Here is a 27254-nt window from a genome sequence, read left to right on the forward strand (position 1 = left end):
GTTGGCACAGGATAGCGGCTACTTGCCCACTGTTGTCAGACACGGTGCTGCTCTAGGGCCGGGCCAGGCCACGAGAGGCCACAGGAGGCAAGCTCTTTCAGGCCCTGGAGGCAGTGGGGGGCAGGGCCTGGTGCAAAATGAAAATGTGGGATTCCTGTTCAAAAATGATAAAGAATTTCAGGATGACAACAGCAGGACATTAAGCACAGGGCCATCTGAAGGTGGGGCCCTGAGTCGCTGCACAGGCACATGCCCACAGAGCCGGTCCTGGGAGGGCGGTTTGGGGGGCTTTCTCTCAACCCTCTTTTTGCTGAAGCAGAGGGTCAGGTTCAGAGGGGACCAGTCTGCTTTTCTTAACCCTGAACCAGGAAGTCCAACTTTCTGTTCCTCCTCACAAACGGAATTGTCCTCCAGAGAGTTTACAGTTGGGCTTTGACAAAGCAGGCTTGCTACTGAGCATGTGAGCATTTCCCTCTTGATATTTGTCCCAAATACAGATCTGGTGGAGGAAATACACATGCAAAGAAGTTAACCCTATGGAGGCGGATGGGTATGGCCATAAAAGCTGAGCATGTTACTATGGGAGCCCCACAGAATGAGGGGCCCCACATCGCAGAGGGGTACTGTTGGAGCTGAGGCTTGGAGCATGAGAAAGAATTTTCCAGGCATGGAAAGGGAAGGCGGGCAGGTCCCATTAGTGGGCGGAGCATGTGCAGATCACAGGTGAGTCTTCGAGGTGTGAAGGAACATTGTTTTTTTTATAATTACAAAGCTGCTTAGGACAGTGGGTTGGGGACAGGGGCAGGTGGCTGGAGCTAGGGCTGCAGAGGTAGGCTTGGGCCATGCTGGTAGGACACATGTGCAAAGCTAAGGTGGCTGGCTGTTACTTGGCAGGTGGGTTCCATTCTTCAGAGCCACAGGTTGGGAGGGCCTTGGACAAGTCAGGGAATGGCCAGGGGGAGGGCCCTGGGAGACAGGGAGTAACTGTCATCTGCTGTCTCAGGGTCTGGTGTATGGACATGTGTGGGGCAGCCTTGGGACAGCTGGGTTAAAGTGGCAGCTAGGTGGTCTCACCTCACAACTGAAGCTTCCTGCAGGGGTGGGGTGGGCAGGCAGAGATCTGTGATCACTTCTAGTCAGAGATCCTGGTTTTGTGACTCTGTTCTCTGGGCTAAGAGATCTTATCCAGGCAAGAGCAGGAGAGGTGGCAGGGGACGAGGGCCAGGTTTGTCCTCAAAGAGAAATGTTAGAGAAATGAAGCCTTGAAAGGCCCAAATCCAGTGGGGTTCTCTTCTCCATCGATTTCAGATGTTTCCCTGATTTTCCTCCCCTCATCCCAACACCAACCAGGAGTGAGTGGCCCAGGCCCTGGAGTCGGTTTTCTCATGGACCGGCTTTGACAAATCAGTATGCAAGCGGCTGGCTGTGTGGCGAGCACTCACGCCCAGTACAAAGGGCCCAGTGAGCCCGTCACGGGCTTCCCATGGTGTCCCGTTCCTGTCCCCCTCCTCTGGGGCTTTGTTTCAATGTGCTCCTAGTGGACTTGGCATCTGCACAGCTCTGGGTTTGGTGGGTTTAGGATGGGGGCTGGTGGGCCTGTCTGAAAGGGTGGGTCAGACCAGCAGCCCTGCTGGGGAACCGGGAGCATCCCAATGAGGCTGAAATGCCACGGCTGGGCAGGAGGGAGGGCTGCTCCGTCCCGGACCTTCCTCTGCCGGCTCAGAGTGGGAGGATGGCAAGTCTCCACGATCTGGGGGGCCTTCCGTATCAGTTGGAGGCCAGAGTAATCAGGGAAGAGAAGCCTCTTTCCAGAGGCCTGTCAGACTCTCCAGATTCTTTCCTGATCCCTTAGGGAAATGGACACTGAAAGGAAGGGTCGCTGGACAGATTTAATTGCTGTTCCTGAAGTGCTTTTTATAGCGCACCCCTTCCGGCGGGACTTGAGACCCCGGGGCTGAAATAGACAGAGCCCCCTCTGTGATCACTGGTGGCCCCCGACATGCTAGGACTGAGGAAGGCTATTGGACCTGCTTACGAGCCAGGTCCTCATTGCTCCCCCGGCCACGCAGACAGGGTGTGAGCTGTTCTAAATCCTGGGTGATCAGCTGCCAGCACTGATTCAGGGGCTCCCCAACCTCTTCATTTACTCCCAGCAACCACAGACACAGCAGCAAGACTAGATTTCATTCTCTCTTTTGTTACTTTGTCCCGCAACCAGGGCAGATTCCCCCGGGGGAAGGTTGTGTTCAGAGATGGACACTTCCCTCGCAGTGTTTCAATAGTTAAATGCTTCTGGCCCTCCCTCCAGGTTATTCCTTTGTAGTTTATTTCAGTTCTGCCCCACAGATGCCTTTCCGGGCAAGGGCTTTTCAATTAACAAGTGCAGCAAAGTGGTAGCCCTGGGAAGTAGGCCCCGGGCCACTGAGCTTCAGAGGACTGTGATGTTCCCTGCATTCTCCATGTTTTGTGGGTGGCTCTGGTCAGGTGCAGTCTCCCCTCCCTCTCCTCTGCAGCTCTAGGTCGTCCTGAGCAAAGGCAGAAAGATGTGGAGGAGCCTCTGGCTCTTGGGGGTCACCATCTAGTCCCCGCCGCGAGCCGAGCTGCTTCTCCCTCTACGCAGATTTGGACGCTGGGCGTCTGCCTCATTCCCCACTTCCAGGAGGCAGCGTGCCAGCGACAGCACCAGCCCACCCCCTCACCAGCCGTGAGGCCAGCACCAAGCTCGCCCACTCCGTGTTCTCTCTGGTGAATGAGGATGCCTCCCTCAGGGCATGCAAATGAAATCTTCATGAAAATGCTTGCACAGTGCCAGGCACAGGCAGGTGCTTGGCACCTGGTAACTGTTAGTGTGTGTTGTCACTAGGCACATTTCAGTGCCCCTGTGTTTCTTACCTCAAGTGCCCACCTGTACCTCAGGGCCTTGGAGCCTAGTCCTGAACTTGCTTTGTCAATCTCTTTTTTTATCTCCTCCCCCCGCCCCTCCCCCCATAGACATGGAGGGTAGGGGTGGGCCAGTCCCAGCTGTCTGTGGCTGGCTTGGTTTTCCCAGTGTCCTCTGACCCTGGCTCCTGGTCATTGTCCTCAGCTCCCTGTTCAGCAGCATCCCCTGTGACGCCCTTTGGCTAATGCCGACCCCTGAGCATGTGTTGTCGAGCTCCCTGAAGCTGCGGCTTCCAACCAAGCGTGACTGTCTCCAGGACCTAGAGAGCTGGGTCTGTCTTCCTCTTCAGTCTCTCCCACCCCCACCCTGGGGTATCCCTAGGTATCACAGAATCTGAAGGGAGGCTTTTTAGAATTAGTAATGATCCCAAAGTGATAAGGGTCTGTAGAACTTTCAGGAAAAAACTGTTTTCGTTGTTCTCCAGAAGTGCACATCATTACCTGAAGAGTGTCCCATAACCAAATTCTTGATGAGTTTTAAACTCAGCTCTATTCCAGCCCAAATAATAGAGTAAACATAACAATAGCTAAAGGTGATTCCTAACCCATTTTGAGCTTTAGAATGATCGGAGGAGACCTGAAACATTAAGACCTCTGGGCCAGATGGGGTGAGTCAGTTTCTGGAGTGGGCCCAGGCCTCTGTCTGTGTAGGGACCACCGCCGTTAAGGGCAGGAGCAGCACCCGTCAGGGGAGGGGCACTGAGGGGCAGCGTTTGGTCAGGGCATGCCAGCTCCGTCTGGATTCCCACAGGGCTCCGCTCTGAGGGCAGTGCGGGGTGATTCTGACCACACGGGGATTCTTTCTCAGTGGGAGGACTGGAGGTGGGGGAGTCGCGCTCTACTTCCTGGGAGAGTCCCACTGAGCCGTGCCCTGCTTTCCTCACGTTGCAGCCGAGTGGGCAGGTAGCAGGCATCTTTCCTGCCATCTGCCAGCTTGGCCCACCTTGCTGCCCGTTTCCAAGGCAAACCACAAGGAGCTCAGGAATTCGCAATGCTTCTTTACATGCTTTATTTTAAAAAGAAAAAGCCTGTCCACGTGTGTTGCACATTTGATCACTGATGACTCTTTATGACCTCAGGGCCATAGGCTGATTATGAAAGATGCAGCTGTGAGGACCATTCAGGTCCTTTTAGGTATGTCTGTGAGGTACACTGGGAGGGACCCAGGTGTCCTATTGTCCCTTCTCTGTCTGGGAGGAAGCCTTTCTCAGCGATGCCTGTGGGCCCTGGTGCCCGTGAGCTCAGGAAGCACCTGACACAGTGCCTGGCACAGAGGAAGTACCCAGGGAGTATTTGTTGATTGAATGAGTTTCACAGTGCAGATGGGGAGGAAGTGGAATAGAGGCGAAAAGAAAGAGAAGAACAAGAACTGTGTACCCTTGAGAGCGTCTTTCTACCTTTCTATGGAATCCCATTTCCTCAAGGTTGTGGGGATTAACAGAGACAATGAACATTCAAGAACCAAGCGCAGTGCGTGTCAAATGCTGGCATGCCTGAATAATCTCTTCCTCGATAAAACGAGGGAGGTTGCTGACCTGTGGCCTCTTCCTTCTGGGGCCCTGCGCGTGTGGACAGGGCTGGGTGATTGGGGGGCCAGTGCAGATACCGTGTCTCACTGTGCCCACAATGACCCCCTCTCTTCTTTCTGCCCAGGCGTCCTTTGAGGTATCGGTGGAGGCATGGAGCTGCCCGGGCAAACACACAGAGCAAATGTTCACCCTACGGCCTGTGGGCTTCCGGGACAGCCTGGAGGTGAGGGTCACCTACAACTGCAAGTGTGGCTGCAGCGCAGGGCTGGAGCGGGACAGCCCCAGATGCAGTGGGAACGGGACTTACGTTTGCGGTCTGTGTGAGTGCAACCCCAGCTACCTGGGCACCAGGTGCGAGTGCCAGGAAGGGGAGAACCAGAGAGGATACCAGAACCTGTGCCGGGAAGCAGAGGGCAAGCCCCTGTGCAGCGGGCGCGGGGAGTGCAGCTGCAGCCAGTGCTCCTGCTTCGAGAGCGAATTCGGGAAGATCTACGGGCCTTTCTGCGAGTGCGACAACTTCTCCTGCGCTAGGAACAAAGGAGTTCTCTGCTCAGGTAGGCACCCTGCGCAAACGCTTAGACTCTGAGCCAGGCCCGGGCCCAGGCGCTGTGAGGGCATCCCCCAAATCATGCCTTTTACTTACCACTGCCATCCTCCTGGGAGGAGAGGAGGGCAAGCCAGGTCTGCAAGCGGTGGCCCATGTGTCAAATACAGAAGCAGGAGAAGGAGCCGCCATATGACGTGGACTCTCAGTGGGAGGGGTCAGTCATGGGTCACCCAGGACCACAGCAGTCCTGACAGGTAGATGTTCCACCTCTTCTTGATTGCCTCCTGGGACAGGGAGCTCACCAGAGGTGGTAGTGGTTATTCCCTTGTTAGATGTCACATTCATCTCCTATCGCTGCTCTAACAAGTACCGCAAACCTAGCGGATTAAGACAGTGCAGATTTATTCTGTTACAGTTCTAAAAGTGTCAAATGGATGCTATTGGGCTAAAATCCAGGTGTTGTCAGGGCTGCATTCCTTCTAAAGGCCCTAGGGGAGAACCCAGTTCTGGCCCCTTCTGGCTCCTAGAAGTCATCAGCATTACTTGGCTGAGTGCCTCCATTTTCAAAGCACTCAGTGTAGCGTCCTCAGATCTTGTTCTGACTCTGAGAAAGAGTCTCTGCTTTGTTGTTACATCTTTTCCTGATACTTCTGCCTCTCTATTATAAGGAGCCTTGCCGTTTTGTTAGACCAACAAGGATAAGCCAGGAGTCTCTGCCTCAAGATCCTTGACTTAGTCATATCCGCAAAGTTGCTTTTACCATGTAAAGCAACACAGGCACAGCTCTGGGGATGAGGCCATCGGCATCTTCAGGGGGCCCTATTCTGCCTCCCACAGACAAGGTTTGGAAGTTTCCTCTTATATTGAACAAACAGTTGTTTCTCAACTACCTTCACCCAATGGTTTGCATTCTAGCCCCTCTCTTCCACATGACAGCCTGTCAAACATCTGAAAATGTCTTTTGTCTCTCTGTTCTTGCCCAGGCTTATCCAGAAGGAAGTCCCTTCTTTGAGGGCTCTGTCATTTTGTGTACTGTGCCTCTCACAAGCAAGCACACTGTTGGTCCTTCTGGATAACATTTGCTTCCTGTGATCTGCACATTCCTCTTCCATTAACAGATCCTAACAATATGCTTACTTTTCTATTAAACAGTCACATTATACTATTGAGCTTGTTGTTAACTTTACGACCAAAATAATAAGTTTTTAAAGTTTTTGAAATATAGCCCAGCCAAGTTTTATTTATTTGTTTTATTTTTAATTTTCTTAAATTTTTAAAAAAAGATTTTATTTTATTTTTTAGAGAGGGGAAAAGAGGGAGGAGGAGAAGAAGAGAAACATTGATGTGCAAGAGAATCTTCGATCAGTTGCCCTTGCACGCCCCCTAACTGGGGCCCTGGCCTGCAGCCCAGGCATGTGCCCTGACTGGGAATTGTACCAGTGACCTTTGGGCTTGCCGGCCAGTGCTCAACCCACTGAGCCACACCAGCCAGCGCACCAAGTTTTTATTGTGTCATACATGAGTGCTTAAATTTTTAAAGCTAAGCATGGAACTTGACATGGATTCCAGTTAAATTACAACTCAGCAGTTCCCATTGTGGGAGTTGTGTTCTGATAAGATAGCGGAAAACTGTGTCTCCAAAGAGTCATTCCATCCAACACCAGACCCCCTGCAAATAGAGTAAGCAAAAACAATTTTAGTTAGGATTGTGGTTTCCTCTACTGCAATATATTCTCTTGTGTATTCTGTGTGCATTCTGTTGTTCCCAGGATTCCTTCCTTGAGAATGGTCTTCCAGTTGGGAACCATTGATTTGAAAGGAAGTTAAGAGTGCAGCAGGAGAGATTAAAGCACAAATATGTGAAGCAAATCAACAACGTATAAATGAGTCATTGTGAGTGGGGTAACTTCTCTCCACGGAAGAAGCACATGCTGAGTGTTGCGCAGGTGTTGCTTAGAAAGTGAGGCCTCTTGGGGCCGACCACACCATGAGACAGGCATGCGTGCACCCACGGCTGCAGTGTTCAAAACTGGAATTGCTCTGGAAAGTGCAGGACCTTTGAATGTCATAGAAGAGTTAGGATTTGATGTGCTAAACATGCAGCAAGGATCTATTCTTTCCCTGTGAAAGGGATGATAGATTGGGATTAGCTGGCTGGTTCTCTCTGGGTTAGCAGAAAAAGAGATTAGGATCAGGCAGACCTGCCTCTGTGCAGTCACACCACATGCTGCTGGGTCACTTTGGGCATAGAGTTCTGAGGAATAAGAGAATGTATATAAAGCACCTAGTATGTTGTCTGGCACAAAAGGAGGGCTTGCTGACCACCAGCTCCCTTGCGAGTCCATGCCACCCAGCTCTGGGAGCTGCAGCTGCTGCTCATGTGCAGGAGGGGTGCCCTTCCCCCTTGCCAAACTCTGGGCCTCGTCTAGGGGGTCTCAGCATGGTGGGATGGAGGTTGCGTTCCTTTGAGCAACTATCATAAAAAGTTCAAAAAGCCTGGCAATGTCTGCAATTGGCTTTCGGCAGTGTTTGTTTTGTTTTTAAACATATTATCAAATATTGTCACAGAACTGCCCCTCCTTTCCCCTTGGGAGCCAGAAATAATCCTCTGCTGGGTGTTCATCTGCTGTAAGAGGCTGCCGAGTCCGTGTTGCCTGGGAGTAGGGCTACCGCGCCAGATGGCACGTGCACGTTCTGTCCCCACAGTTCAGCAGCCTGCTGTCTGGGTTGTCCTGGATTTTCAGTTTTCCTCTCTCTAAAAACAGGCAACACCCCAAGTTTCTGAATTATTTAGAACATTGAAGACACAGACACAGGACCTGGCATGGTGCTTGGCAGGAAACGGCCCAGTGCGTGACAGACCCCCCTCCCACACTCCGAGAAGTGATGGTTCTCTGCATAGAGCATAGAGCCGGGAGGTCCAGGGCAGGGGGCAGATGAAGTGTGGGTGGCCTTAGTAGGGAAAACTTGTCACTTTGGAAATAGGAACATATTGTAGCTGAGTGAAAATGCAGCTTTTTTGTTCAGTCACCAAAACCCACAGTTCTTCTGAGTTTAATCTTGCATTTCAGAATTTGGCCAGACCTCGAATTCTTTCTACTCTTCAGAATATTCTAGACCCCAGAAGAATCCTCCAGCTAGCTAGTCATTCTAAGCCAGACCCTGGTGCTCTGTCTCTCCCCCTTCATTACATCCAACCTCATGATATCGCAAGACTCGCAGATTTCCAGGTGGAGAAACGGAGTTTGAGACGCTTTTGAGGCTCCCCACGAACAACATTTCATCACTAACCTCCCGTTACTGCTGAGATGCAGTGTCTTTTTCCCCTACTGGGAAAACATTCACATTCTTAAAGAGAACGGAAAACACAGGGAAATCGATGGATGTGTGGTCATTCAGTGCCACCTGTCTCTTCCTTGGTGACCAGGACTAATTTGGACCATCTGGTGAACCAGATGAGGCGCTCCTTTCGCCCGCACTCGCTCACAGGTGTGCTCAGTCAAGAGAATGACTAGATAGCCAGAGGATTCTTCTGGGGTCTAGAATATTCTGAAGAGTAGAAAGAAAGAAATTATTTCTAATTCTATCACTCATACTTTGAGTTAATATTTTCCCTTATAAACTTTCTTCTAAGTTAGTGTGTGTCTGTGGCTGTGTACAGCTTTGTATCTTTCTTTTTTCACATAATGATCCTAAAAAGCAGTTACTTTACCCCATCATTGATGAGAACATTTTACTCCCTTTCCAGCACACCCCCAGTTAGCCTCCTTCACTCCTTCACCTTAAAACCAACGGTAAGTTGAAATGTGAAGCGATCCACATTTTCCTGGAGAAAGCAGTTTCTGGAATGAGGTCGTTGTTTTGATTCTTGAGGAAGGACTTAAAGCTGAGCCCTGTTCCATGCAGAACTTGATAACGCGTCTGGGCAGCAGCTCCTTGAACATGGCTGTTGCTCCCAGCTCCTCCGTTCGTTAGTTGTCTCTCAAACACAACAGGTTTTCCAGGAGGCAGCTGTGAGCCAGTGGGGGAGGGGTTCTAGTCCCTAGTTTCATGGCTGGCTTGGGGCTCCCACTCTGGAATTGTGTGTGTTGGTTTTGAGCTCTTGGCTGCTGTTACACTTGGGGTTTTGGTGGGAGAGAAGTCTATTTCCCAGTAATCACTCTGGCTTGAAGATGCTGACTCTGAGACTTACAAGCAGCTGACTTCAGCGTTCTCTCCCAGTCTTTCTTATCCCTCGGCCCTGCAGCCTGTCCTACAGGGGGCTGTGCGGTTGTGGTTTGTCTTCAGATGGGGGCGGAGGCAGCGCCAGGGCCAGAATTGGTGGGAAGTCCTGGAGCAACTCCTTCCACTTCTCTCTGGTCTTTTTGTCTGTAAGGGGCTCATAGTCCTTCCCCCCAGCTCCCACACCAAAAGCCAGGGCTGAGGGTGAAATGCAAGCAATTTCAGGTTTATAATATGTTACACGTCATAAAAGTTACTAGCGAGGCAGATCCAACTAAGGTCTGGAAGCAGTTGAACAACCATGTTACTTTGTGATACTGTCATGGGATGCGTGTGTGGTCAGGGCTGTTGTTTCTCCCTCTGGTTCCTAGAGGCAACATAACATGGAGCGTGGCTCTGGCCACGGACTGTTCCTGTGCGCAAAGGGGGCTTTACGGGGCCTGCATGGCAGTGCCTGTTCTTTTGAGTTTCGTAGAGCGGTGACCCTTAGGGACCCCTGTGCTAATAGAATATGGCAGTGTTTGTTTCTTTGTTTGTTTATTGCTTTGTTCATTTGTTTTTACTGTAATAAAAGATTATTGCTTAAACTTTGTTGTTCTTCGCTGGTTTCTGTACCCAAACAGTGTATTTCGTGGGATTGGAGTTACTCCTTTATGGTAAACTTGAAACCAGTCTCAACCTGATGCTTTCAGCAGTCTCTGCACTTACAATGACTGCACTCGGGTACAACGAATAATTTGTGAATGATCAGCTTACCTCTTGGGGTTCATATACTGAGACAATTTAAATCAACTAGGATATAAAATTTTGAGCAGAACCTTTTAGGTCATGGGACTGTGAGATCCCCAAAGTACTTCTAAATACATTCTCATAATATTTTACTTCATCTGTCAGGCTATTTGACCAGTTTGTCCGTGTACATATATAATGTTATATATCCTTTAATATGTGGCAGATAATTGGCGGTCAGGAGGCACCTGCAGTTCTCTCCCAAACTTAAAAACATGGCGAATGACACAATGACACTAGTGTTGTCAATCCAAGTGGCAGAGCCAGAATCTGAGCACCAAGTTCTGGGTCTGGGCTAACAGTTTCCAGAAGGCTCTACAAGATTCTGCTAAATCTCTCCAGTTAAAAGTACCTAGTTCTTGACATGATGGCCTACCCCTGGACTTCTTGATCCTTGCCAAACGGAATCCTTCCTGTGGGAACGGTTACCCAGATATGTTTACAGAACTGCTTCTCACCATATTTATAGCATTGTCTTCAGAAATGCAGTTTTCAGTCTGTGCAGCTTGGTGGCCATTCCCGAGGCCATGGGCACAGCTGTACCTTCTGTTACCCCCTTGCAAGGTGCCTGTTTCATAACTGACTTCTTACAGGATCATCCTGAATGGGGTTTCATGACAGAGGGCCTCCAAGTGCACCTTTAGAATGACCCAAGATATGACATATTTGATTTCCCAGGAAATCAGCGTCTTGGTGGGAATGGCTGCCCCTGTGTGCCTCGGGTGGGAGAGCCTAGAAAATTCTTCATGTGTTTTTCATTTTGTTCATGGTCACCAGGTGCTATCTGTAAATATAAGGATGCAAAGTATACACACACACACCACACACACACACACACACACATACAGGATCTGGCAGAAGTAAAGCCTGCTTTGAGTGTGGCTAGTAAGATAATAATATGGGTATAATAATTTACAGTTTTAATTTGGCATTTCACCTAACATGTTATATGGTGCTCTTGAGTGTGATGTTGTTATGTTACAGAATTACATGCTATGGTTTTGTAATAAAAGATTTTGTAACAAAAAAATGGGGTGTTATTTGTGCCGGACCCGGTATATATATATATATATATTTTTTTTTTTCTTAGATAGAGGGTCCCTCTCCCTCAAACGCACGTCCTACACAGCAGGTTCCCTCACCTCATGTTATGTAAGTCCTGATTGTGCACATCTCAACGAAGGCCATGAGAGTCCTGTTCCATTTTGGAATACAGAATACAGTGGCTCTGAGAACAGAATTTGTTATAGGATTCTCCAATAACTGTGATTATAAGGAATGATATACCCATAATTAATAAAGATAATTCCACCAAAGACCATTTACCAGAATGGTTGAGGATCAACGCATGCTCAGATCTAGATTCTAAACTTGGCAGGGCCCTCTTCTGCCTCATGTACCCTCTGTGACAGTTTTTTTTTAATCTGTCAGATATCCCAGAGGGTCATTGGGAGCATCAAATGGCATCCTTCTGTAAAATTCCTTGCACGCCACCTCGTCACCAGAGGTATTGAATAAATGTTATTACCTGCCCACCGTTTTCCTGGAAGAACATTTTCTTACAGATAAGCCTCAGAGATATTCATAGCATCAAAACATGTTGGTCTGGGACGTTTTCAATGGGTGTCCCATGGTCAGGAATTCTCTAACAATTCCATCTGTATCCAGACAATGTTCAAGTTCAACTGAAAGGCCAAAAGGAACCAAAAATGTAGGGCCTAGCCATGTAAGGAAACAGTGCATCTTTCAGATCAGTCACATGAACCAGGTGAGCACGGCTGCTGAGATCTGGAATCAGCCAGCTTTTACAGCTTGTCCTTGTAGAAAGCTCCTTGGAAAAACTAAAACTTGGTATCTAATCGAAGTGCAGCCACAGACATGGAAACAATGACTTCTCACTGAGGGCCATTTGTTTTAGGTACTTTGCTGCTTTCTTCTCATTCAACAAGAAGCTCACTGAACGGTCGTCATGTGCCAAGTGTGTACGGGGTGCCATGGGTACAGAGCTGAAGTTGCTTGTGGTCTTGAATTAATTTCTAATTTTTTGTGGCTCCTGGCGTTTTTCCACTTCTCAGAAACTTTCTGGGATAGAAGAATGAGGAATATGAATTATTTAACCTTCTTCCTTCACCATCCAGATCTATATGAAATCTGAAAAGATAAGAAACGGAGTGTTGGGAAGCCACTTTGAAAACCTGCCTTGTTCCATCCTCAGAGCCTTGCTCTGGAAACAGACTTTTTTTACTGTCCTTGCTCACTGCTCAGATCTTGTTTGTATGTATGTATGTACATGTGTACGTGTGTATGTATGTATTTATATTTTTAGAGAGACAGGAAGGGAGAAAGAGAGGGAGAGAAACATCAGGGTGTGGTTGCTGCTCTTGCACCCCCTCCTGGGGACCTGGCCGGCAACCAAGACATGTGCCCTGACTGGGGATCGAACCAAATTGAGGCCAGCACTCAGTCCACTGAGCCACACCAGCCAGACAGATCTTGTTTTTAGAAACATCTTATGCAACAGTTCAATAGTGATTGGGAGAACAGAGTGTTCTAAGCATTGGATTTCATCTCCCTGCACTTCTCTCTCTGCTTGGAAATGGAAGTGTGCGAACAGGAGGCCCTGAGACGCAGACTGTGCGTGCCTCTGAACTTCAGGCCTGGTCCGTAAGGTCGTGAAGTTTGGTTTGTGAAGGAAATAATGAAATTTTAAAAGCACAGGAAAGTCCTAGGAAGACCATGTGAATATAAATAGAATAGCATGTTAGAAAATTTTTCATTTTTAGTTTAATTGAAAACTGTGGGAGACCTCTGGTAACCATAAGAGTTATTCTTAAAGTCCCTTGGGTTCCATTTCTTGGGTGTTGAGCCGTCACTTTGAGTTTGGTCTTGATTTTGGAAACGGTGACATAATTTATTATAGTCTCAATGCCCGTGGCCGGTGGGGCAGGATTGGATGGAGCCCTGTGTCCCTTTGGGGTGAGTGTTCTGAAGAACACTGCCCTAAGAGCTCCAGGCAGATCCAGCTGCTCCCTGCTGTCTGGAAATTGCTTTGAGCTAGTCTGACCTGCTCCAAGTATTGATTCTTCTTACCAGGCCAACTTCCTGAGCCCAGAGCCTGTTGTCCTCTGACCCAGAGGAGGGGGACTCCTATCACCCTAGCCCACAACCACTACCCCCAAAAGTCTTGATCAGATGGGTCCACTGTCCCCAAGCTAAAGAAATGCACTTCCTGCCCTGCCTGAGTGGCTTGGGAGCGCTGTCCCGTACACCAAAAGGGTGTTTGATCTGTAGTCAGGGCACATACGGGAGGGAGGCCACCGGCTGAAGTTTCTCTCTGTCTCTCCCCACTTCTTTTCTCTCCAAAATCAGTAAACATATCTTTGGGTGAGGATTAAAAAAAATTTTTTTTAAAGAAAGAAATGTACTCCCCAGGTTAGTACGCTATTTGGCATCACTATGTTGATTTTTAACAATAGGCAATGTATTAGGCTGGCCAAAAAGTTTTTGTTTGTTTCCATACATGGCTCTAGTAGGCTTAGTTGTTCTTCAGTTTCATTTGAAACAAATTTGTTAAATTGTATAGCGACAGCTGTCATATCAGTGTGCATAAAAAAACTTACCAAATTGGTGCATTTTCTGTAGCCATTTTAATATTAAAGATGGAAGAAAATATGCAACATTTTCAGCACATTATGCTTTATTCTCTCAAGAAGGGTACAAAAGCAACTGAAACACACAAGTACAGATTTGTGCAGTGTATGGAGAAGGTGCTGTGACTGACCAAATGTGGCACAAGTGGTTTGCAGTTTTGTGCTGAAGATTTCTTGCTGGACAATGCTCCATGGTCGGGTAGACCAGTTGAATTTGATAGCAATCAAACTGAGACATTAATTGAGAACAATAAATGTTCTACCATGTGGGAGATAGCTGACATACTCAAATTATCCAAATCAATAAAGTTGTTGGTGAAAATGAAAAATATGTCTTTTATTTTATGGAAAAAAAGCCATATGGACTTTCTGGCCAACCCAATAATAATGCAAGGAGTATCTATTTAATACCCTCTTTTCCCTCCTGGGAAACAGACTGAGGCTAATCTGTTAGTATTTTGCACCCATCACAGCAAGCACTTATAGTGGGATTATGTGCAACTCTTGCCTTTTGTAATACCAGCAACACACACACTGGGTCAACTGTGTAGTACCTGCTTTGACTGTTTACATTTGGGGAAACTGAGGCCCAAAACCTAGACTAGAGCTTCTTGTGATTCTTGATTATAGACTGAGTGAGGTAGGGAGAACCTTGCAAGTAAATAGTGACCTAATTTCCATCTAATTTTACCTATTTCAATTAGTTGAAGATCCTTCCCAAATATCTGAATTACCAGTTCAGCCATCCCTGCTATCACTCAAGCATGTAGCCCTCATTTCCCAAGTCTTACCTGTTAAGTGCTCTTTATTTCAGTAAAAATTTTAGGAAACATTTAATCTCTGTTTTCGTAAGTGAGTGTGTCTAGGCTACATAGGAATATGTCAGACACAGCAGGCCAGGGGGAAGGACACACGTGGAGCAAGGCTGAGGTACCCATCACATGATTATTATTTAATGAAAGACACAGAGTGTTCCTCTTCGTATTCAGCAGGTGTCTGGCTATTGTTACTGATTATGCTGACCCCCTTTTCTTTAAAGGAAGCCTCTGTTAGCCTATTTTAATTTATAAGACACTCTTGACAGGATGAGCTCATTTAGTTGTTGTTACTTTACGAGGAGATTGATGTGGCTGTTAGTGACCTAACCCACATGGGGGGTGGCTGTGGCTGAGGGGACTGGCATGTTGGCCACGCTCCTTACTGATGTTGGCCCCCAGCCCTTATCCAAGACTTAGAGCCCACCTCCCCAACCCCCGGGGGTGGGTGCTCTTTTCTATGTGGCTGCTTCCTGCCATCTCATGGCCTGGCTGGGCTCTTGGCAGCCGGGCTCTTGGCAGCCAGGCTCCTGCGTGGCCCACTCATGTGACATTCCAGACCGACTCCGTCCGTTAAGACTGCTGCACCGGGCGCTGAACAGCAGCCAGCTGAGGGTGGAATATGGCAACTGCTGACCAGCCACAACAGCATGACAGTTTTCCAGGTTGAAAATAGTAACCCTCTCATCCTGTTGCTGTGACCAAGAGGGTATTGAATTCATGTCTCTCCAGATGTGGTTGGCATTTCCTGGAAGTGCCTGCCAGGCAGATTGGGCAGGTTTAGCCAAACCCAAAATGTTGATCTGAGGTACCTCTATTTCTTTTGGCCACAGGCCTCCTGTTTTTCTTTCTGAGTCAGCATTTTCAGGGTCCTACGAGGACTATGATTGATATCGCTCAGTTTACAGACTTCTTTGAACTCAGAAAGGTGAGTTCATTAAAGAACATGGGATTTTTTCCATCTTCCCTACATTACCTTAATCTCCCTGAGACTGATGGAGTTCGGCCAGAGACCAGGTCCTTTCCTTGCTGCTCTCATGGGAAATGCAGCGGGGATTAGAGGGACTTGGCGGCCGGGCAGCAGCGCTGAGCAGTAAGGTGTAAGACCAGAAAGGCAAAGCTGTCCTTTGAGAGGACACGATTGCCTCTGACAGTGGATGCAGCTTGCTATCTGGTGCTGTTAACTCAGAAAGTGATGCTGAGGTGAAGGGAAGCTTAGCTGAAAACCACATTACCTTATTCATTGGCTAGTGGTCATATTTTGCTGCTCAAATACATGTGGTTCAGCAGATGAAGGCAAAGGGTGAGGGGCTGCCTGCTGGGACCCACTATTGATTGACCTTGTTGGGGCTGGTTCATTGACACTAAGCCAGGAATGGAGAAGCAGCTGTCCTTGAGACGAAAGACGCGTCGTTATTCATATCTCTGAACTATATGAAATCTGGACAGTATGCAAGAACAGTAGTGGGGTGCAAAGCCTCTGTTTGTCCATGACCGTGCCTTGCTAAAGGAAAGAGAAGTCTCGATCCTTCTTTCCTCTTGTTACCCTGAAGTCTCTGGGTTTCTTGGACGTGTGTTAAGAATTTGAAATATCTCGAAGAACACATTAGAGTTCATAAGCATCAATAACACTCCTGTGCCTTTTCGAATTTCCGGCATTGGATGTTTGACTCCAGGACACTAGGATTGTCCTGATGATGTTCATAGCTTCCAACAACCAGCAACATACCCTGTGTGACTGACACCATGCCAGGCATGGGATAAACAAAACTAAAACACTGCCGTTAACTTTGTATGGTGTAGGCTAATGAGGTGAGGCAAATGAACAAATAGAAACTATATAGCCATGTGATAAACAACTATATATTACATTTCTTAACTAAGTTTTCTGGTCAGCTATAGGACATGCTTAGACCTCTCCAATTTTATATTTTTTATTTTTATTGAGTTTATTGAGGTGATATTGGTTAATTATATAGATTTTTTAAAATCATATTTTATTTATTATGTGCTATTACAATTGTCGTGGCATTTCCCCCTTTGCCTCCTCCAACCAGAACTACCCACTCCCTCAGGCAGTCCCCACACCATTGTTCCTGGCCATGGGTCATGCATAGGTTCTTTGGCTACTCCATTTCCTCTACTGTACTTTACATCCCCATGGCTATTCTGTAACTACCTATTTGCACTTCTTAATCCCCTCACCTCTTTATCCATTCTCCTACACAACCCTCCCCTCTGGCAACCATCAAAATGCTCTCCGTATCCATAATTCTGTCTCTCTCTTTGTTTGCTTGCTTTTTTTTTTCAATTCAGTAGTTGATAGATATGTATTTATTGCTATTTTATCGTTCATAGGTTTGATCTTTTTCTTAAATAAATCCCTTTAACATTTTATATAATAATGGGTTGATGATGATGAACTCCTTTGGTTTTTTCCTTGTCTGGGAAGCTCTTTATCTGCCTTTTGATTTTAACTGATAGCTTTGCTGGGTAGAGCAATCTTGGCTGTAGGTCACTGCTTTAAAATTCCCTCTTTATGTGTAATCTTTGACATTTTTAATTAGGATGTATCTTGATGTGGGCATCTTTGCATTCATCCTGTTTGGGACTCTCTATGTTTCCTGGACTTGCATGTCTATTTCCTTCACCAAATTAGGGAAGTTTTCTTTCATTATTTTTTCAAATAGATTTCCCATTTTTTATCCTTCCTCTTTTCATTCTAGCACCCCTATGGTGCAAATCTTGGAATGCTTGACGTTATCCCTAGGCAGCTTCCAGTATCCTTGTTTTTTTGGATTCTTTTTTATTCTTGTCTGATTGGATGGTTTTTTATTTCCTATGTTTCAAATCATTGGTTTGATTCTCAGCTTCATCCACTCTACTGCTGTTTCCCTGTAAATTGTTCTTGATTTCAGTTAGTGTATCCTGCATTTCTGACTGGATCTTTTTTATGCTGCTGAGGTCCTCACTAAGTGCCTGGAGCTTCCTTAAAACCAGTGTTTTGAACTCTGCATCTGATAGATTGCTTATCTCCATTTTGTTCAGTTCTTTTCCTGGAGTTGTGATCTGTTGTTTCATTTGGGCCATGTTTCTTTGTCTCCTGATTTTGGCAGCCTCCCTATGTTTGTTTTTATGTATTAGGTAGAGCTGCTTTGACTTCGTGTCTTGGTAGTGTGGCCTAATATAGTAGGTGTCTGGTGGGTCCAGTGGCACAACCTTCCCTATCATCCAAGTTAGGTACTCAAGGTGCATCCTTAGTGTGGGCTGAGTACACCCTCTTCTGGTAGTTGAGCCTTGACTCATGTTGACAGGTCAGTGGGAGGAATTTACCCAGGTCAGTCAGCTGTAAGGACTGACTCTGACCACTGACCACCAATCTTTGCCCTCCATGGAGGATCAGCTCTGCTGGGGCAGGGTGGTGGTGGTGGTGCAGGTCAAGGTCAGTCCCCACCTGTGATCTGCGCAGGGCCACCATGCATGAGCTGTGAAGCAATCTGAGATGGCTGCTCTTCGTGCTGAGCTTGCAGATTCCCAGGTGAAGACCAGCTGAGAATCCAGGCTGGCTGCTGCTTGTGCCAGGCCTGGGGCCACTTAGCAGGAGATACCAGGGCTGGGGCCTTACTTAGGCTGGCTGTTGCTTGTTTGATAGGATTTATGAAGTTGTGAAGCATGAGCCAAGACCAGCCATTCATATGGAAAAGTCACGGTCGATAGTTTTGGTGGGACGGAGTCTCAGGGACTCTCCAGGGCAGGACAGACAGTGTAAACCAGGGTGATGTATTTTCAGATATGTCACCCGCCTCCTGGTTATGTAGAGAGAGGGCTTAGAAAAGCAACAGTGGCCTCTGCCTGCCTTTCTGTCTGGGAGAAGCTGTCCCCCTGCTCCTGCCTTGATGTCCGACACTTCAGTTCCTCCCTGTGTGCCACTGGTATCTTTCAAGCTGCTACCCCAGTGCTGGAGCTCAGATGGAGTGAGTCTGAGTAAGTCTGCACTCAGAAAATGCTTGGGACACCAGGACTTCCATTGACTTGATCCTCGCTGGTTTTTGCAGCAAGAGGTTATGGGGACTTATCTTCCCGGCACTGGAACCCTGGGCTAGGAGCCTGGTGTGTGGCTAGGACTCCTTACTCCTGAGATATCCCTTCCAAGTTTTTATCCACCACATGTAGTGGGGGACCAGCCTGTTCTGCATCTCCACCCCTCTTGCCAGTCTGGATGGATGTGGTTTCTTTAATTTTATAGTTTCAGGCTTCCGTTGAACTTGGTTGCTGATGGTTCTGAGTGATGGTGGTTCTATATTTTAGTTGTAATTTCGATGTGGTTCTGAGAGGTGGTGAGCCATGTTTATCTATGCTGCCATCTTGACCAGAAGTCCCCCAAGGATATAGGTTTCAAGTGTGCATTTCTGTAATACGACATTGTACTGTGTGTTCACCAATCAAAGTCAAGTTTCCTTCCATCACCATTTACTCCCTCTTTTATCCTCTTCTACCTCCCCTCAATGACCTTTCTCTCTAGTAATTACTACACTGTTGTCTATACCGATGAGTTTTTCTTTTTTGGCATAATCCCTTCACCTAGACTGCCTTCTTACACCATGCAGAAGAATAAACTTAAAATGAATTAAAAACTTAAATGTAATACTCAAAACCACAAAAATTCTAGAAGAAAACATAAGCAGTAAAATCTTGGACATTTTTTGTAGCATTATTTTTTCTGGTCTATGTCCTTGGGCAAGGGAAACAAAAGGAAAAAAATAAGTGTTTCTTTAGTTTGGCTAAATAAGCTAAACTAAAAAGCTTTTGCACAGCAAAGGGAACCATCAACAAAATGAAAAGGCAGCCACTGACTGGATCTCTTCAATCTTTAAAAAAAAAAAAAGAAGAATATAAAAAGAGACACCCTCAATGCCCCACCTCCCCATGACTGCCAGATCCTCTTTCCACAGCCATATTTCTCAAAACATTAGTCTACATTGCCTTCCTCTATCACCTCCCACATGGCCCTCACCTTGGTCCAGTTTGCATTCAGCCCTATCATTCTACCAAAATAGGTCTTCCCAGGTCCCCAGCGTCCTCATCCTGCTACGTCTCATAGACTTTTTCAGTCTTATTCTTGACTTTTCAGCAGCCGTTGACACTGTTGGCATGTCACAGTATGCCCACCTTGGCATGGTCACAACTGTGTAGTCTCTTTTTCGGATCCTTCTCTTCTAGCAGCCTGTTCAGTGCTGGGGTTGTCCAAGGCATGGCCTAGCCACCCTCCCCCCAGGGCCCACAGCCTCTGTGACCCCATATATTGCTCAGACTTGCCTCTGAGCTTCCTTTAGCCACTGGCCTTCTTGATGTCTTCACTTGGTTGCCTTAAATGCAACTCAGTCTCAGGATATCTCAAATTAATCTCATGATCTTTTTCCCAGCCATGGTTCACTTTTGCTCTTCCCATCTCCTCCTTTCATCCAGTTGTACAAGGCAGAAACCCAGGAATCATCCTTTTTCCTACCTTCTCCTCAACTCGTACCTCCTATATGCTGCCAAGTCTCTCATATTTAATTGAAATTTATCTTTTCTCTAGATGTGCTGCCCTCATTGAGTCTGTCTCCTCTTCACCGTGCAAAGTGATTGTTTCAAAACAAAAATATGCTCATGTTCAGCACCTTTTAGAAGCTGTGAGTGGTTCAGAACAGTCCGAACCTGGGGTCCCTGGGGAAACATGGGCAGGTGAACAGACACAAGATGTAAGCTGGAACATTGGACAATGGAAGACCTCATATGTTGTGTGCAATTTATAAATATGGAAAGAGTACTTGAAGTGATGAGGCTGTTGAAGGGTTTTAAGCAAGAGTGCCACATAATTTACATTTTCGAAAAAAGATTGAGAAGGCCACACAGGAAGTAACTTGGGGAAGGAGTAGGATGGGACATCAGCCCGGAGAACGCTGTGGTGCTCAGGTGAGGCTGTCAGCTCACTTCCGTGACGGGAGTTTGTTGTCTGGCCATTTGGGGCCTAAAGGAAACTCAGACACCGTGGTCTGGCACTCTGAACTCCTCCCTCCCTCCCTTTCTCTTTCCTTCCCTTTCACTTCTTTCCTTTCATCTGTCTACTTACACATACATACGTATGTCCATACACTAGGCCTATAGTAGCCCCCCTTGTTACCCATCTTGTCTTTTCAGATACTTCCCTTTCAGGCTTCCCACTCTCTGATCACCCTCACAAGTGAATTCATGCTCGTTTTTGCACCCAAAATGCTTCTCCACTCTTCTATGTGAAAACCTGTCGCTTAACCTGGCTCTTCAGATATCTCCCTGCTCTGACCTTGAACAGTGATGTCAGTGGTGGAAGAGCCTTAGAGCTCACCTAGGCTACGGCCCTGACGTTACAGATAAGAAAATGGAGGCCAAGAATGATTTAATGATGAGTAATTTTTTAAAACGCCACCTTGTAGCTGGGTCTGTTGCACATTTTTAACTATACCACACCCTGGATCACCTTGAACACTTATCCTTTGTGGTGTTTTCATTTTTTATCACTTAATCGTGATTGGATTATGCTGGAGAGGCAGTACTATAGTGGTTATGAGTCCCGGCTCCAGGACCAAACAAGTATGGCTCAAATTACTTGGCCTCCCAGTGCCTTATTTTCTGATCTGGGAAAATTAGGATAATAATTATACCACCACATAGGGTTATTGGGAGGACTAATGAGGTCATCCAAGTAAAGTGCTTAAGTCTTAACATTTCTCTGGTGTACATTTACAGAGGATTTCCCCAATCCTGTAAAACAGACAAGGCACTATCCCTCTTCTATTAAGGAAGCTGGACCACTGCCCAGAGCGGTGAGTAGGTAGCTGAGATTGCATAGTAGCACCCATTCTGAAAGGATGTCCCCAGCTGAGCAGTTCCATGGAGTTTCAAGTAGAGGGACACGGATAGGACTGAGCTGGTCAGAGGAGCCTTCCTACACGGCCGTGTCCGGCATGAGGCGTGCTGTGCTTTCTTGGTGGGAGTTGGCAGGCTCTCCGGTCCTCCGGTCAGTCACTCATCCTTGGCAAGCCAGTGCGGTGTTACAGGCTTGACTTGGCAGGCCAGTTCAGTGTTTACAGTGTGGTGACTTCTCTCTTGCCCCTGGCGATTTATTTAGTTTCTGCTACGAGTCTTGTGCATTTCCGAAAGCTCTGTTTTTTACTCTTTTGGAACCAAAGCCAGTGCACGAAAGGGGAAGATAAAGTGGTGGGAGGGAGCACATTCCTCCAGGGACCAGGCGGAGATACCGAGATACAGTGAGGACACCTGAGGACACAGCAGCACAGCAGGGACGCTCAGGGTAACGGAGGGCCTGTTACATAACCGTAACCTGCATGTCAACAAGAACCAGGAACAGCACTTCCGAGGAGGGAGTTCCCCTTCCTGTGCAGAAGCCCCAGGCAGAAAGGCCGTACGTACCCTTTGCAAGCAAACCTGTGTATGCGTTTGACCAGGGGTTAGCTGCGTCCAGCTTTGGTTCTGCAAGGAGATTTGGGTGAGTGCCAGGATGTGTGTGACATGAGGCTGCTCCCTGCTGAGTCCACAGGCTCAGGGAGGCGTCCAAACATCTGCCTGATGCTAAAGAGGGCAGGGCTGTGGGATCCACTCCCAGTCGACTTGGCTTGGCAGATTCCCTGGGCCCCTGACTCGCATCAGCCCCGTGACTGGAAGCACAGAAAGCTCTGGGTCGGTTTCCTGCTCTTTTTCACACGGTAGTTGGAGTTGCGGGAGCTGGCCCAGGGCCTCACCCAGGGGGGTCCGGAGCACAGACAGGACCTGACTTCCAGTGATAGGGAAATGTCCCAAATGAGCAAAGGCTTTCCAGGACACACCCCTTCTTTTTCTTTTTCTCTTAACCACTTCCTGTTTACACGGCTGGCTGGCTCCTGGCTCCGGTTCTGAAAGAGGAAGGGAGAGCGAGGAGGGGGAGACTGTGGGGCAGACAGAGGGCTGTGATGGAAGGGGATGCTGGAAGCTGAGGGAGAGGGAGGGGGCCTGGTGCTGTGAGGAGAACAGGGTACTGTGAGAGGCAGGAAGCAATGAAGGGGTAGTGATCTTGTGTAAGCGAGAAAGGGAGAGGGAGACAGGAACTTGAAAAGAGGAAGGGGAGCATCCTTCTGTCTCAGGAACTGAGCCCAGTCCTGCCCTCTGCCAGCCAGAATGGACGCCCAGAGGGGACAGAAGCTCCCACTGAGGGGAGCCACAGTGCGTCCTGAGCTGGATGGGAACTGTTTAGACCAGTGTGGAGAGATGATAAGTACCCCACAGGCCACAGAGCCCTCCCCCAGACATCTAGCTGTCCCCCTCTTGTCGAGGGCCAGGTTCGATCCCCTCCCTCACTGACTGGTTCCCTGCTATCCTGTGGCACACCTCAGGGAACCCCCAAGTAGGGCCCCAGGCACCTTGGTGTGTCAGCCTCCCCACCAAGCGGAGAGGGGTTCTCTCCTCAGGCTGGGCGGATTAGGTGTGCTTAGGGGAGCTTTTAACCCCGAAAGTCTTGGATCTGAGCTCCCAGAAAGTGCTTCCCATCCCATTCTCCAAGTAAATCTGCTCCAGGCTTCCACTCCCCTCATACCCATTATAATGACGATGATGATGATGTTGATGATGATGATGGAGATAACTAGCATTTATTGAGCACTTATTACATGCTAAACATCAAGTGCTTTATACGGATTGAATCGTTTAACTCACATAACAACCTTACAAGGGGGACATTTTTATTAGCCCCATTTTATAAATGAAGAAGCCAAGATACAGAGGAGTTAAACATTCCTGCTGGTAAAAAGCAGGTTCAGGAGGCCAACCCATTCTGAGTCCAGAAATTTTGCGCTAACCACAATACCTTACTGCCCCATTTTCTAAATGGTCCTTGTATCCTGGCTTTGTTCTTCACCCTTCACATTCCAGGGTTAACAGACTCTTCCTCATTCTTAGGCTATGCAGAAATCCCCACTCCCTCCTTTTCCTGAGACCGGTGGTCGCGGGGGCGGGGGGGGGGGGGGTGGGGCGGGGATTTTGGGGGGATGCTGGCCTTCTCTACACTGCAGGCAGCACTCACCTGGCTCCGGCATAGCCCTTGCCCTTTCCCTGTTATTTACTGACCTCTTGGTCAGCCCTATATGCCACCTCACACTCACTCCTCTCCCCCCTCCCCCCTCCCCCAAGCCCCCCTGTCCAGTGCATTTCCCTGTGGCGAGCCGTCTGGCACCCTGATCTCCGCATTCCTGGTTGCTCAGCTCCGGGGGCAGGCCCAGCAATCCCAGCTAACATGTCCTGGGCGCCCTCATGTGCCAGACACCGGGTGAGGACCTGTACTCACAGTAGTGCCCATATTTCTAACAGCATTCCCACGAGGAAGGCATTATCCTCATTGACAGATGAGGACACATCATCACAGTGATTTAGTGACTTGCCAAAGGTGAAACAACAAATGGTGGGGGGCAGATTTTAACTTGGTTCTAGCACAATACCGTAGACTTTCATGCTGCTGATTGCCATGACCTTGAACGCCACTGCTGGGGCTGACAACGAGCACCCCCCCGGCCGCAGCCACCAGCACCCTTTAGCTCGTCCTCTCCCCTTCTCTCTCTGCTGAGACCTCTGTAGAGTTTGCCATTCGCTCGATTCTTGTATTCCCCCCAGACTTCCTCTCTTCTGACTCTTCTCTGTAATCAGAAATAGGCTCAAATATCTCCCGTCTTCAAGATCCTGTCCTTCCTCCTATCACTTCCTGCCGCTGCACAACCAGATCACTTGTGGAGTAGCCTGTGTCACCTGTCGCCACTTCCTCATCCCCCACCAGCTGGATTCTACCCTCAAGTCCCCACAGACTGTGACAAAACCCAGTCGCCACTGTAGGAATGGCCCTCCTTGGCCTCTGCAGAGCACGGTGTTGGGGCTGCCCCTCGTGTCCCTTTTGGCGTCCAGGCCACTGGCCCCTCTCGCTCCTTTCCGGCAGCCCCTTCCCCCAGCCTACTTCAAGGGTACCTCTTCCCCTAAATAGCTGGCTTTCTGTTTTATGAAAGAAGGCAAGGGGCTGCTGCATCTTGGCTCCCAGCCCACACAAGCACTGTTGTGCTGAAGGAAAGCTGTTGAATTCTGTAGAGCTGAAATTCTGTATAAATAGACACATTTACAACTTCCTGTCCATTTAGCTATCAATCATTCTAACAAAGGTAGTGCTAATAATAACTTGCACATGTAGCAATTCACAGCTTACAAAGTGCTTTCACATGCCCTTCAATACCCCTATCTGTGTAATGAAAATATTTTTAGATCTGTGCAATATTAAATAGGCATCATTCAATTCAACTCACTTTGCTGAGGGGCTGGGACAGCATTCTGCACGAGCTTTGTTTTGATGAAGAGCCATTGCTCGAGCCCTTTGTGTATTGTTAGCCGGGACCATGTTCCTAGTCTTCCCTTCAGTTCTACCAGCTATTGACAGGTTATTGATCCTTGGGACAGAGCCGAACGACCCTTGCCATTTTAATAGCACATGTTCCTAGGGTGTTTGGAGAGACCAAGGGCTGACCAGAAGGTGTGAGAAATCTCCACGTAGGTAGAGGGAAAGGCAGGTTGAGACACAGCTGCAAGACCTGAGACATTTGGGTTAGGATAAAATGTGACCAGATCTGCATAGTCTATGGCACTCTGTGTGGCTCATGCTTTCTGAAGGAGACTTGGAAGCTTTAAACCAAGATGTGCTGCTCTCATTAGTTCGTAGAACCTACTTGTAGGGTATGGTCCCTGGAAGAGAATCCCATGATTGGACGGCACGACCTGCCATGGGTGTGAAGGAGGCCATGGCTGCACATGCCTCATCTTTGCTCTAGCTGCTTTGAGCTGTCTTTGAAAGGTGACGACGTCCTGACAGAGTAAACCAGAACTATCAAGGGTGTCACTGAGGATAGACATTCAGGAGGAGCCTGGAGTCACTTCCTAGTTTTGTCTCGCTGCAACTTTGCTTTGGAATTATCAAATATTTGAGGTCCAAGGCCATGCAGATAAGGATTTTCTGATGTTCCTCAGTGACCCCCACTTGCTCGCCCACCCACTGAGGGGGGCTGGGGCTGTGCGCTCGCTCTGTCTGCCTTGCACGTTCATTGCACACTGCTCTCATGTCTTCGCTGTGCTCTGGCGTTGTGGAGGCTTTCAGGAAACAGTTTATGTCTCTGGCAGGGAGTCTCTTCTTTTCCCAGGACTTTTGGAGAACCCTCAGCCCTCACTGTGCCCCACCCTTGACTCCTGACTCTACTTGAACTCCAGATCTGGGGCACACTCGCCTGCAGTGGCTTTGGGCTGGGTTTTGGAGCGCTCAGACCTGCATGGCGTCAGACGTACCCAAAGCAGCCAGGTTGACTTACTGATCAGCCGTCCCAGAAGAGAGCACAGAGCAGCAGGCACCCCTGCCTGGTTTGCCCTCATTTTCACTTAGAGGTGCAGCCCCCATTGGGGAGCAGGTTCTCCCTTCAGCACACACACGCCTCACCCAACACCCAGCTCTTCCACAAAATAATATACTACTTCCTCTCCAAATCTTTGACACTTTGGAATATTGTGTCAGGTTATAGTTGGATGATTTTATATTGCTGCCAAAAACAATTCAAGTAGGAAGAAAAACAACATTCACTATTTCAAGCAGAGCAGTACCTCTGGCCTGAGCACCATTCGAGCTGCTCGTAAGCCTGGCGCTGGCCATGCCTTTTGCTTTTTGCTTTTTTTTTTAAGGAGAGAAATAAACTATTAGTAGAAAATCTAATGACTTACTATGCACAAACTTGATGGAACCTTTTACTTTTTTTATTTTATTTTTTATGGGATGATGTGATGTACAAGCCAGAGCTATAAAAACCTACCCCTGAAGTGCACTGGTATCTGCAGCTCATTTTGAAATACATTTTTAAAAATACAGATTAATGGATGGATCAAGGGCTGGATAGATATGGGGTAAATGAGCAGGTAACAGACTAACAGAGGAATGTGGATGGTGAGTAGATGAATGTTCCCTGTACAATTCTTTCAACTTGGCCCCTGGTTTTGAGATTTTCATAATAAAATGTCAGGGTGTGTGTCTGAGGGGGTAGGGAATTACTCCCAACAGTGAACCATGTTAATTTAAAACAGGCTCTTGACCAGTGAGGTCCCTGAGGCTGGAGAGTGAGGGAATTTTGTGATTGGAGCCATTTCATTTGGGAAGACTTCCTGCGGGGCGTGGTTTCCTGCCTGTCCAGGCTTGAAACCGGTTAGGCTCACAGGCTGGTGGAGAGGAGGGGCTGCAGTCCACCCTCCCCCGTTTACGGCCCTGAGCGGGAGCGGACGCCGCTCTCTCCTGGGGCTCATGGGGCACACCCCACACTGGCCGCAGCCTCCTCGCCTCCCCCAGAGGACAGCCCTGTGTTCCTGCTGGCCTGCCTGGGAGGTGGGAGGGGCCCTTGCCCTGCACAGTGGCTGCTGTGGCTCTGAGCCCTGGGAGGCTTGGGCGGCCTGGCTGCTCCAGATGGCCGCTCGCTCAGTGCCATGGCGTGGACAGAAGGTGGGAGGGGGCAGGAAGTAAGTGGTGGGGAGAGGCTCTCTGAAGTTAGATCCTAACCCGAATTGTGGGTCACACTCATGGGTGGTCTCACAGAAGGTGCTGGGATCCAACTCCCAGGATGACGGACTCAGGGGTGGGAGTGAAATGCGAGGCTCCCGCCCATCCATGCCTGTCCAGTCTCCTGCCCATGTGCAA

The 27254-nt window shown here is 48.3% G+C and overlaps 1 protein-coding gene across 2 annotated transcripts in view; it reads left to right on the top strand.

Moving 5' to 3' along the window:
- The window catches only part of ITGB5 (integrin subunit beta 5), a 113427-nt gene that overhangs the window by 73949 nt on the left and 12224 nt on the right, over window positions 1-27254 (top strand). For both annotated transcript variants that reach the window (XM_054575183.1, XM_054575185.1), the window contains one exon: window positions 4594-5023. In XM_054575183.1, the coding sequence (XP_054431158.1) occupies window positions 4594-5023 (430 nt within the window). The remainder of the gene's footprint in view (window positions 1-4593; window positions 5024-27254) is intronic.

Source organism: Pteronotus mesoamericanus, unplaced genomic scaffold (genome assembly GCF_021234165.1).
Source record: "Pteronotus mesoamericanus isolate MK-2021 breed Mesoamerican mustached bat unplaced genomic scaffold, CSHL_Meso_final contig_27, whole genome shotgun sequence".
NCBI lineage: Eukaryota > Metazoa > Chordata > Mammalia > Chiroptera > Mormoopidae > Pteronotus > Pteronotus mesoamericanus.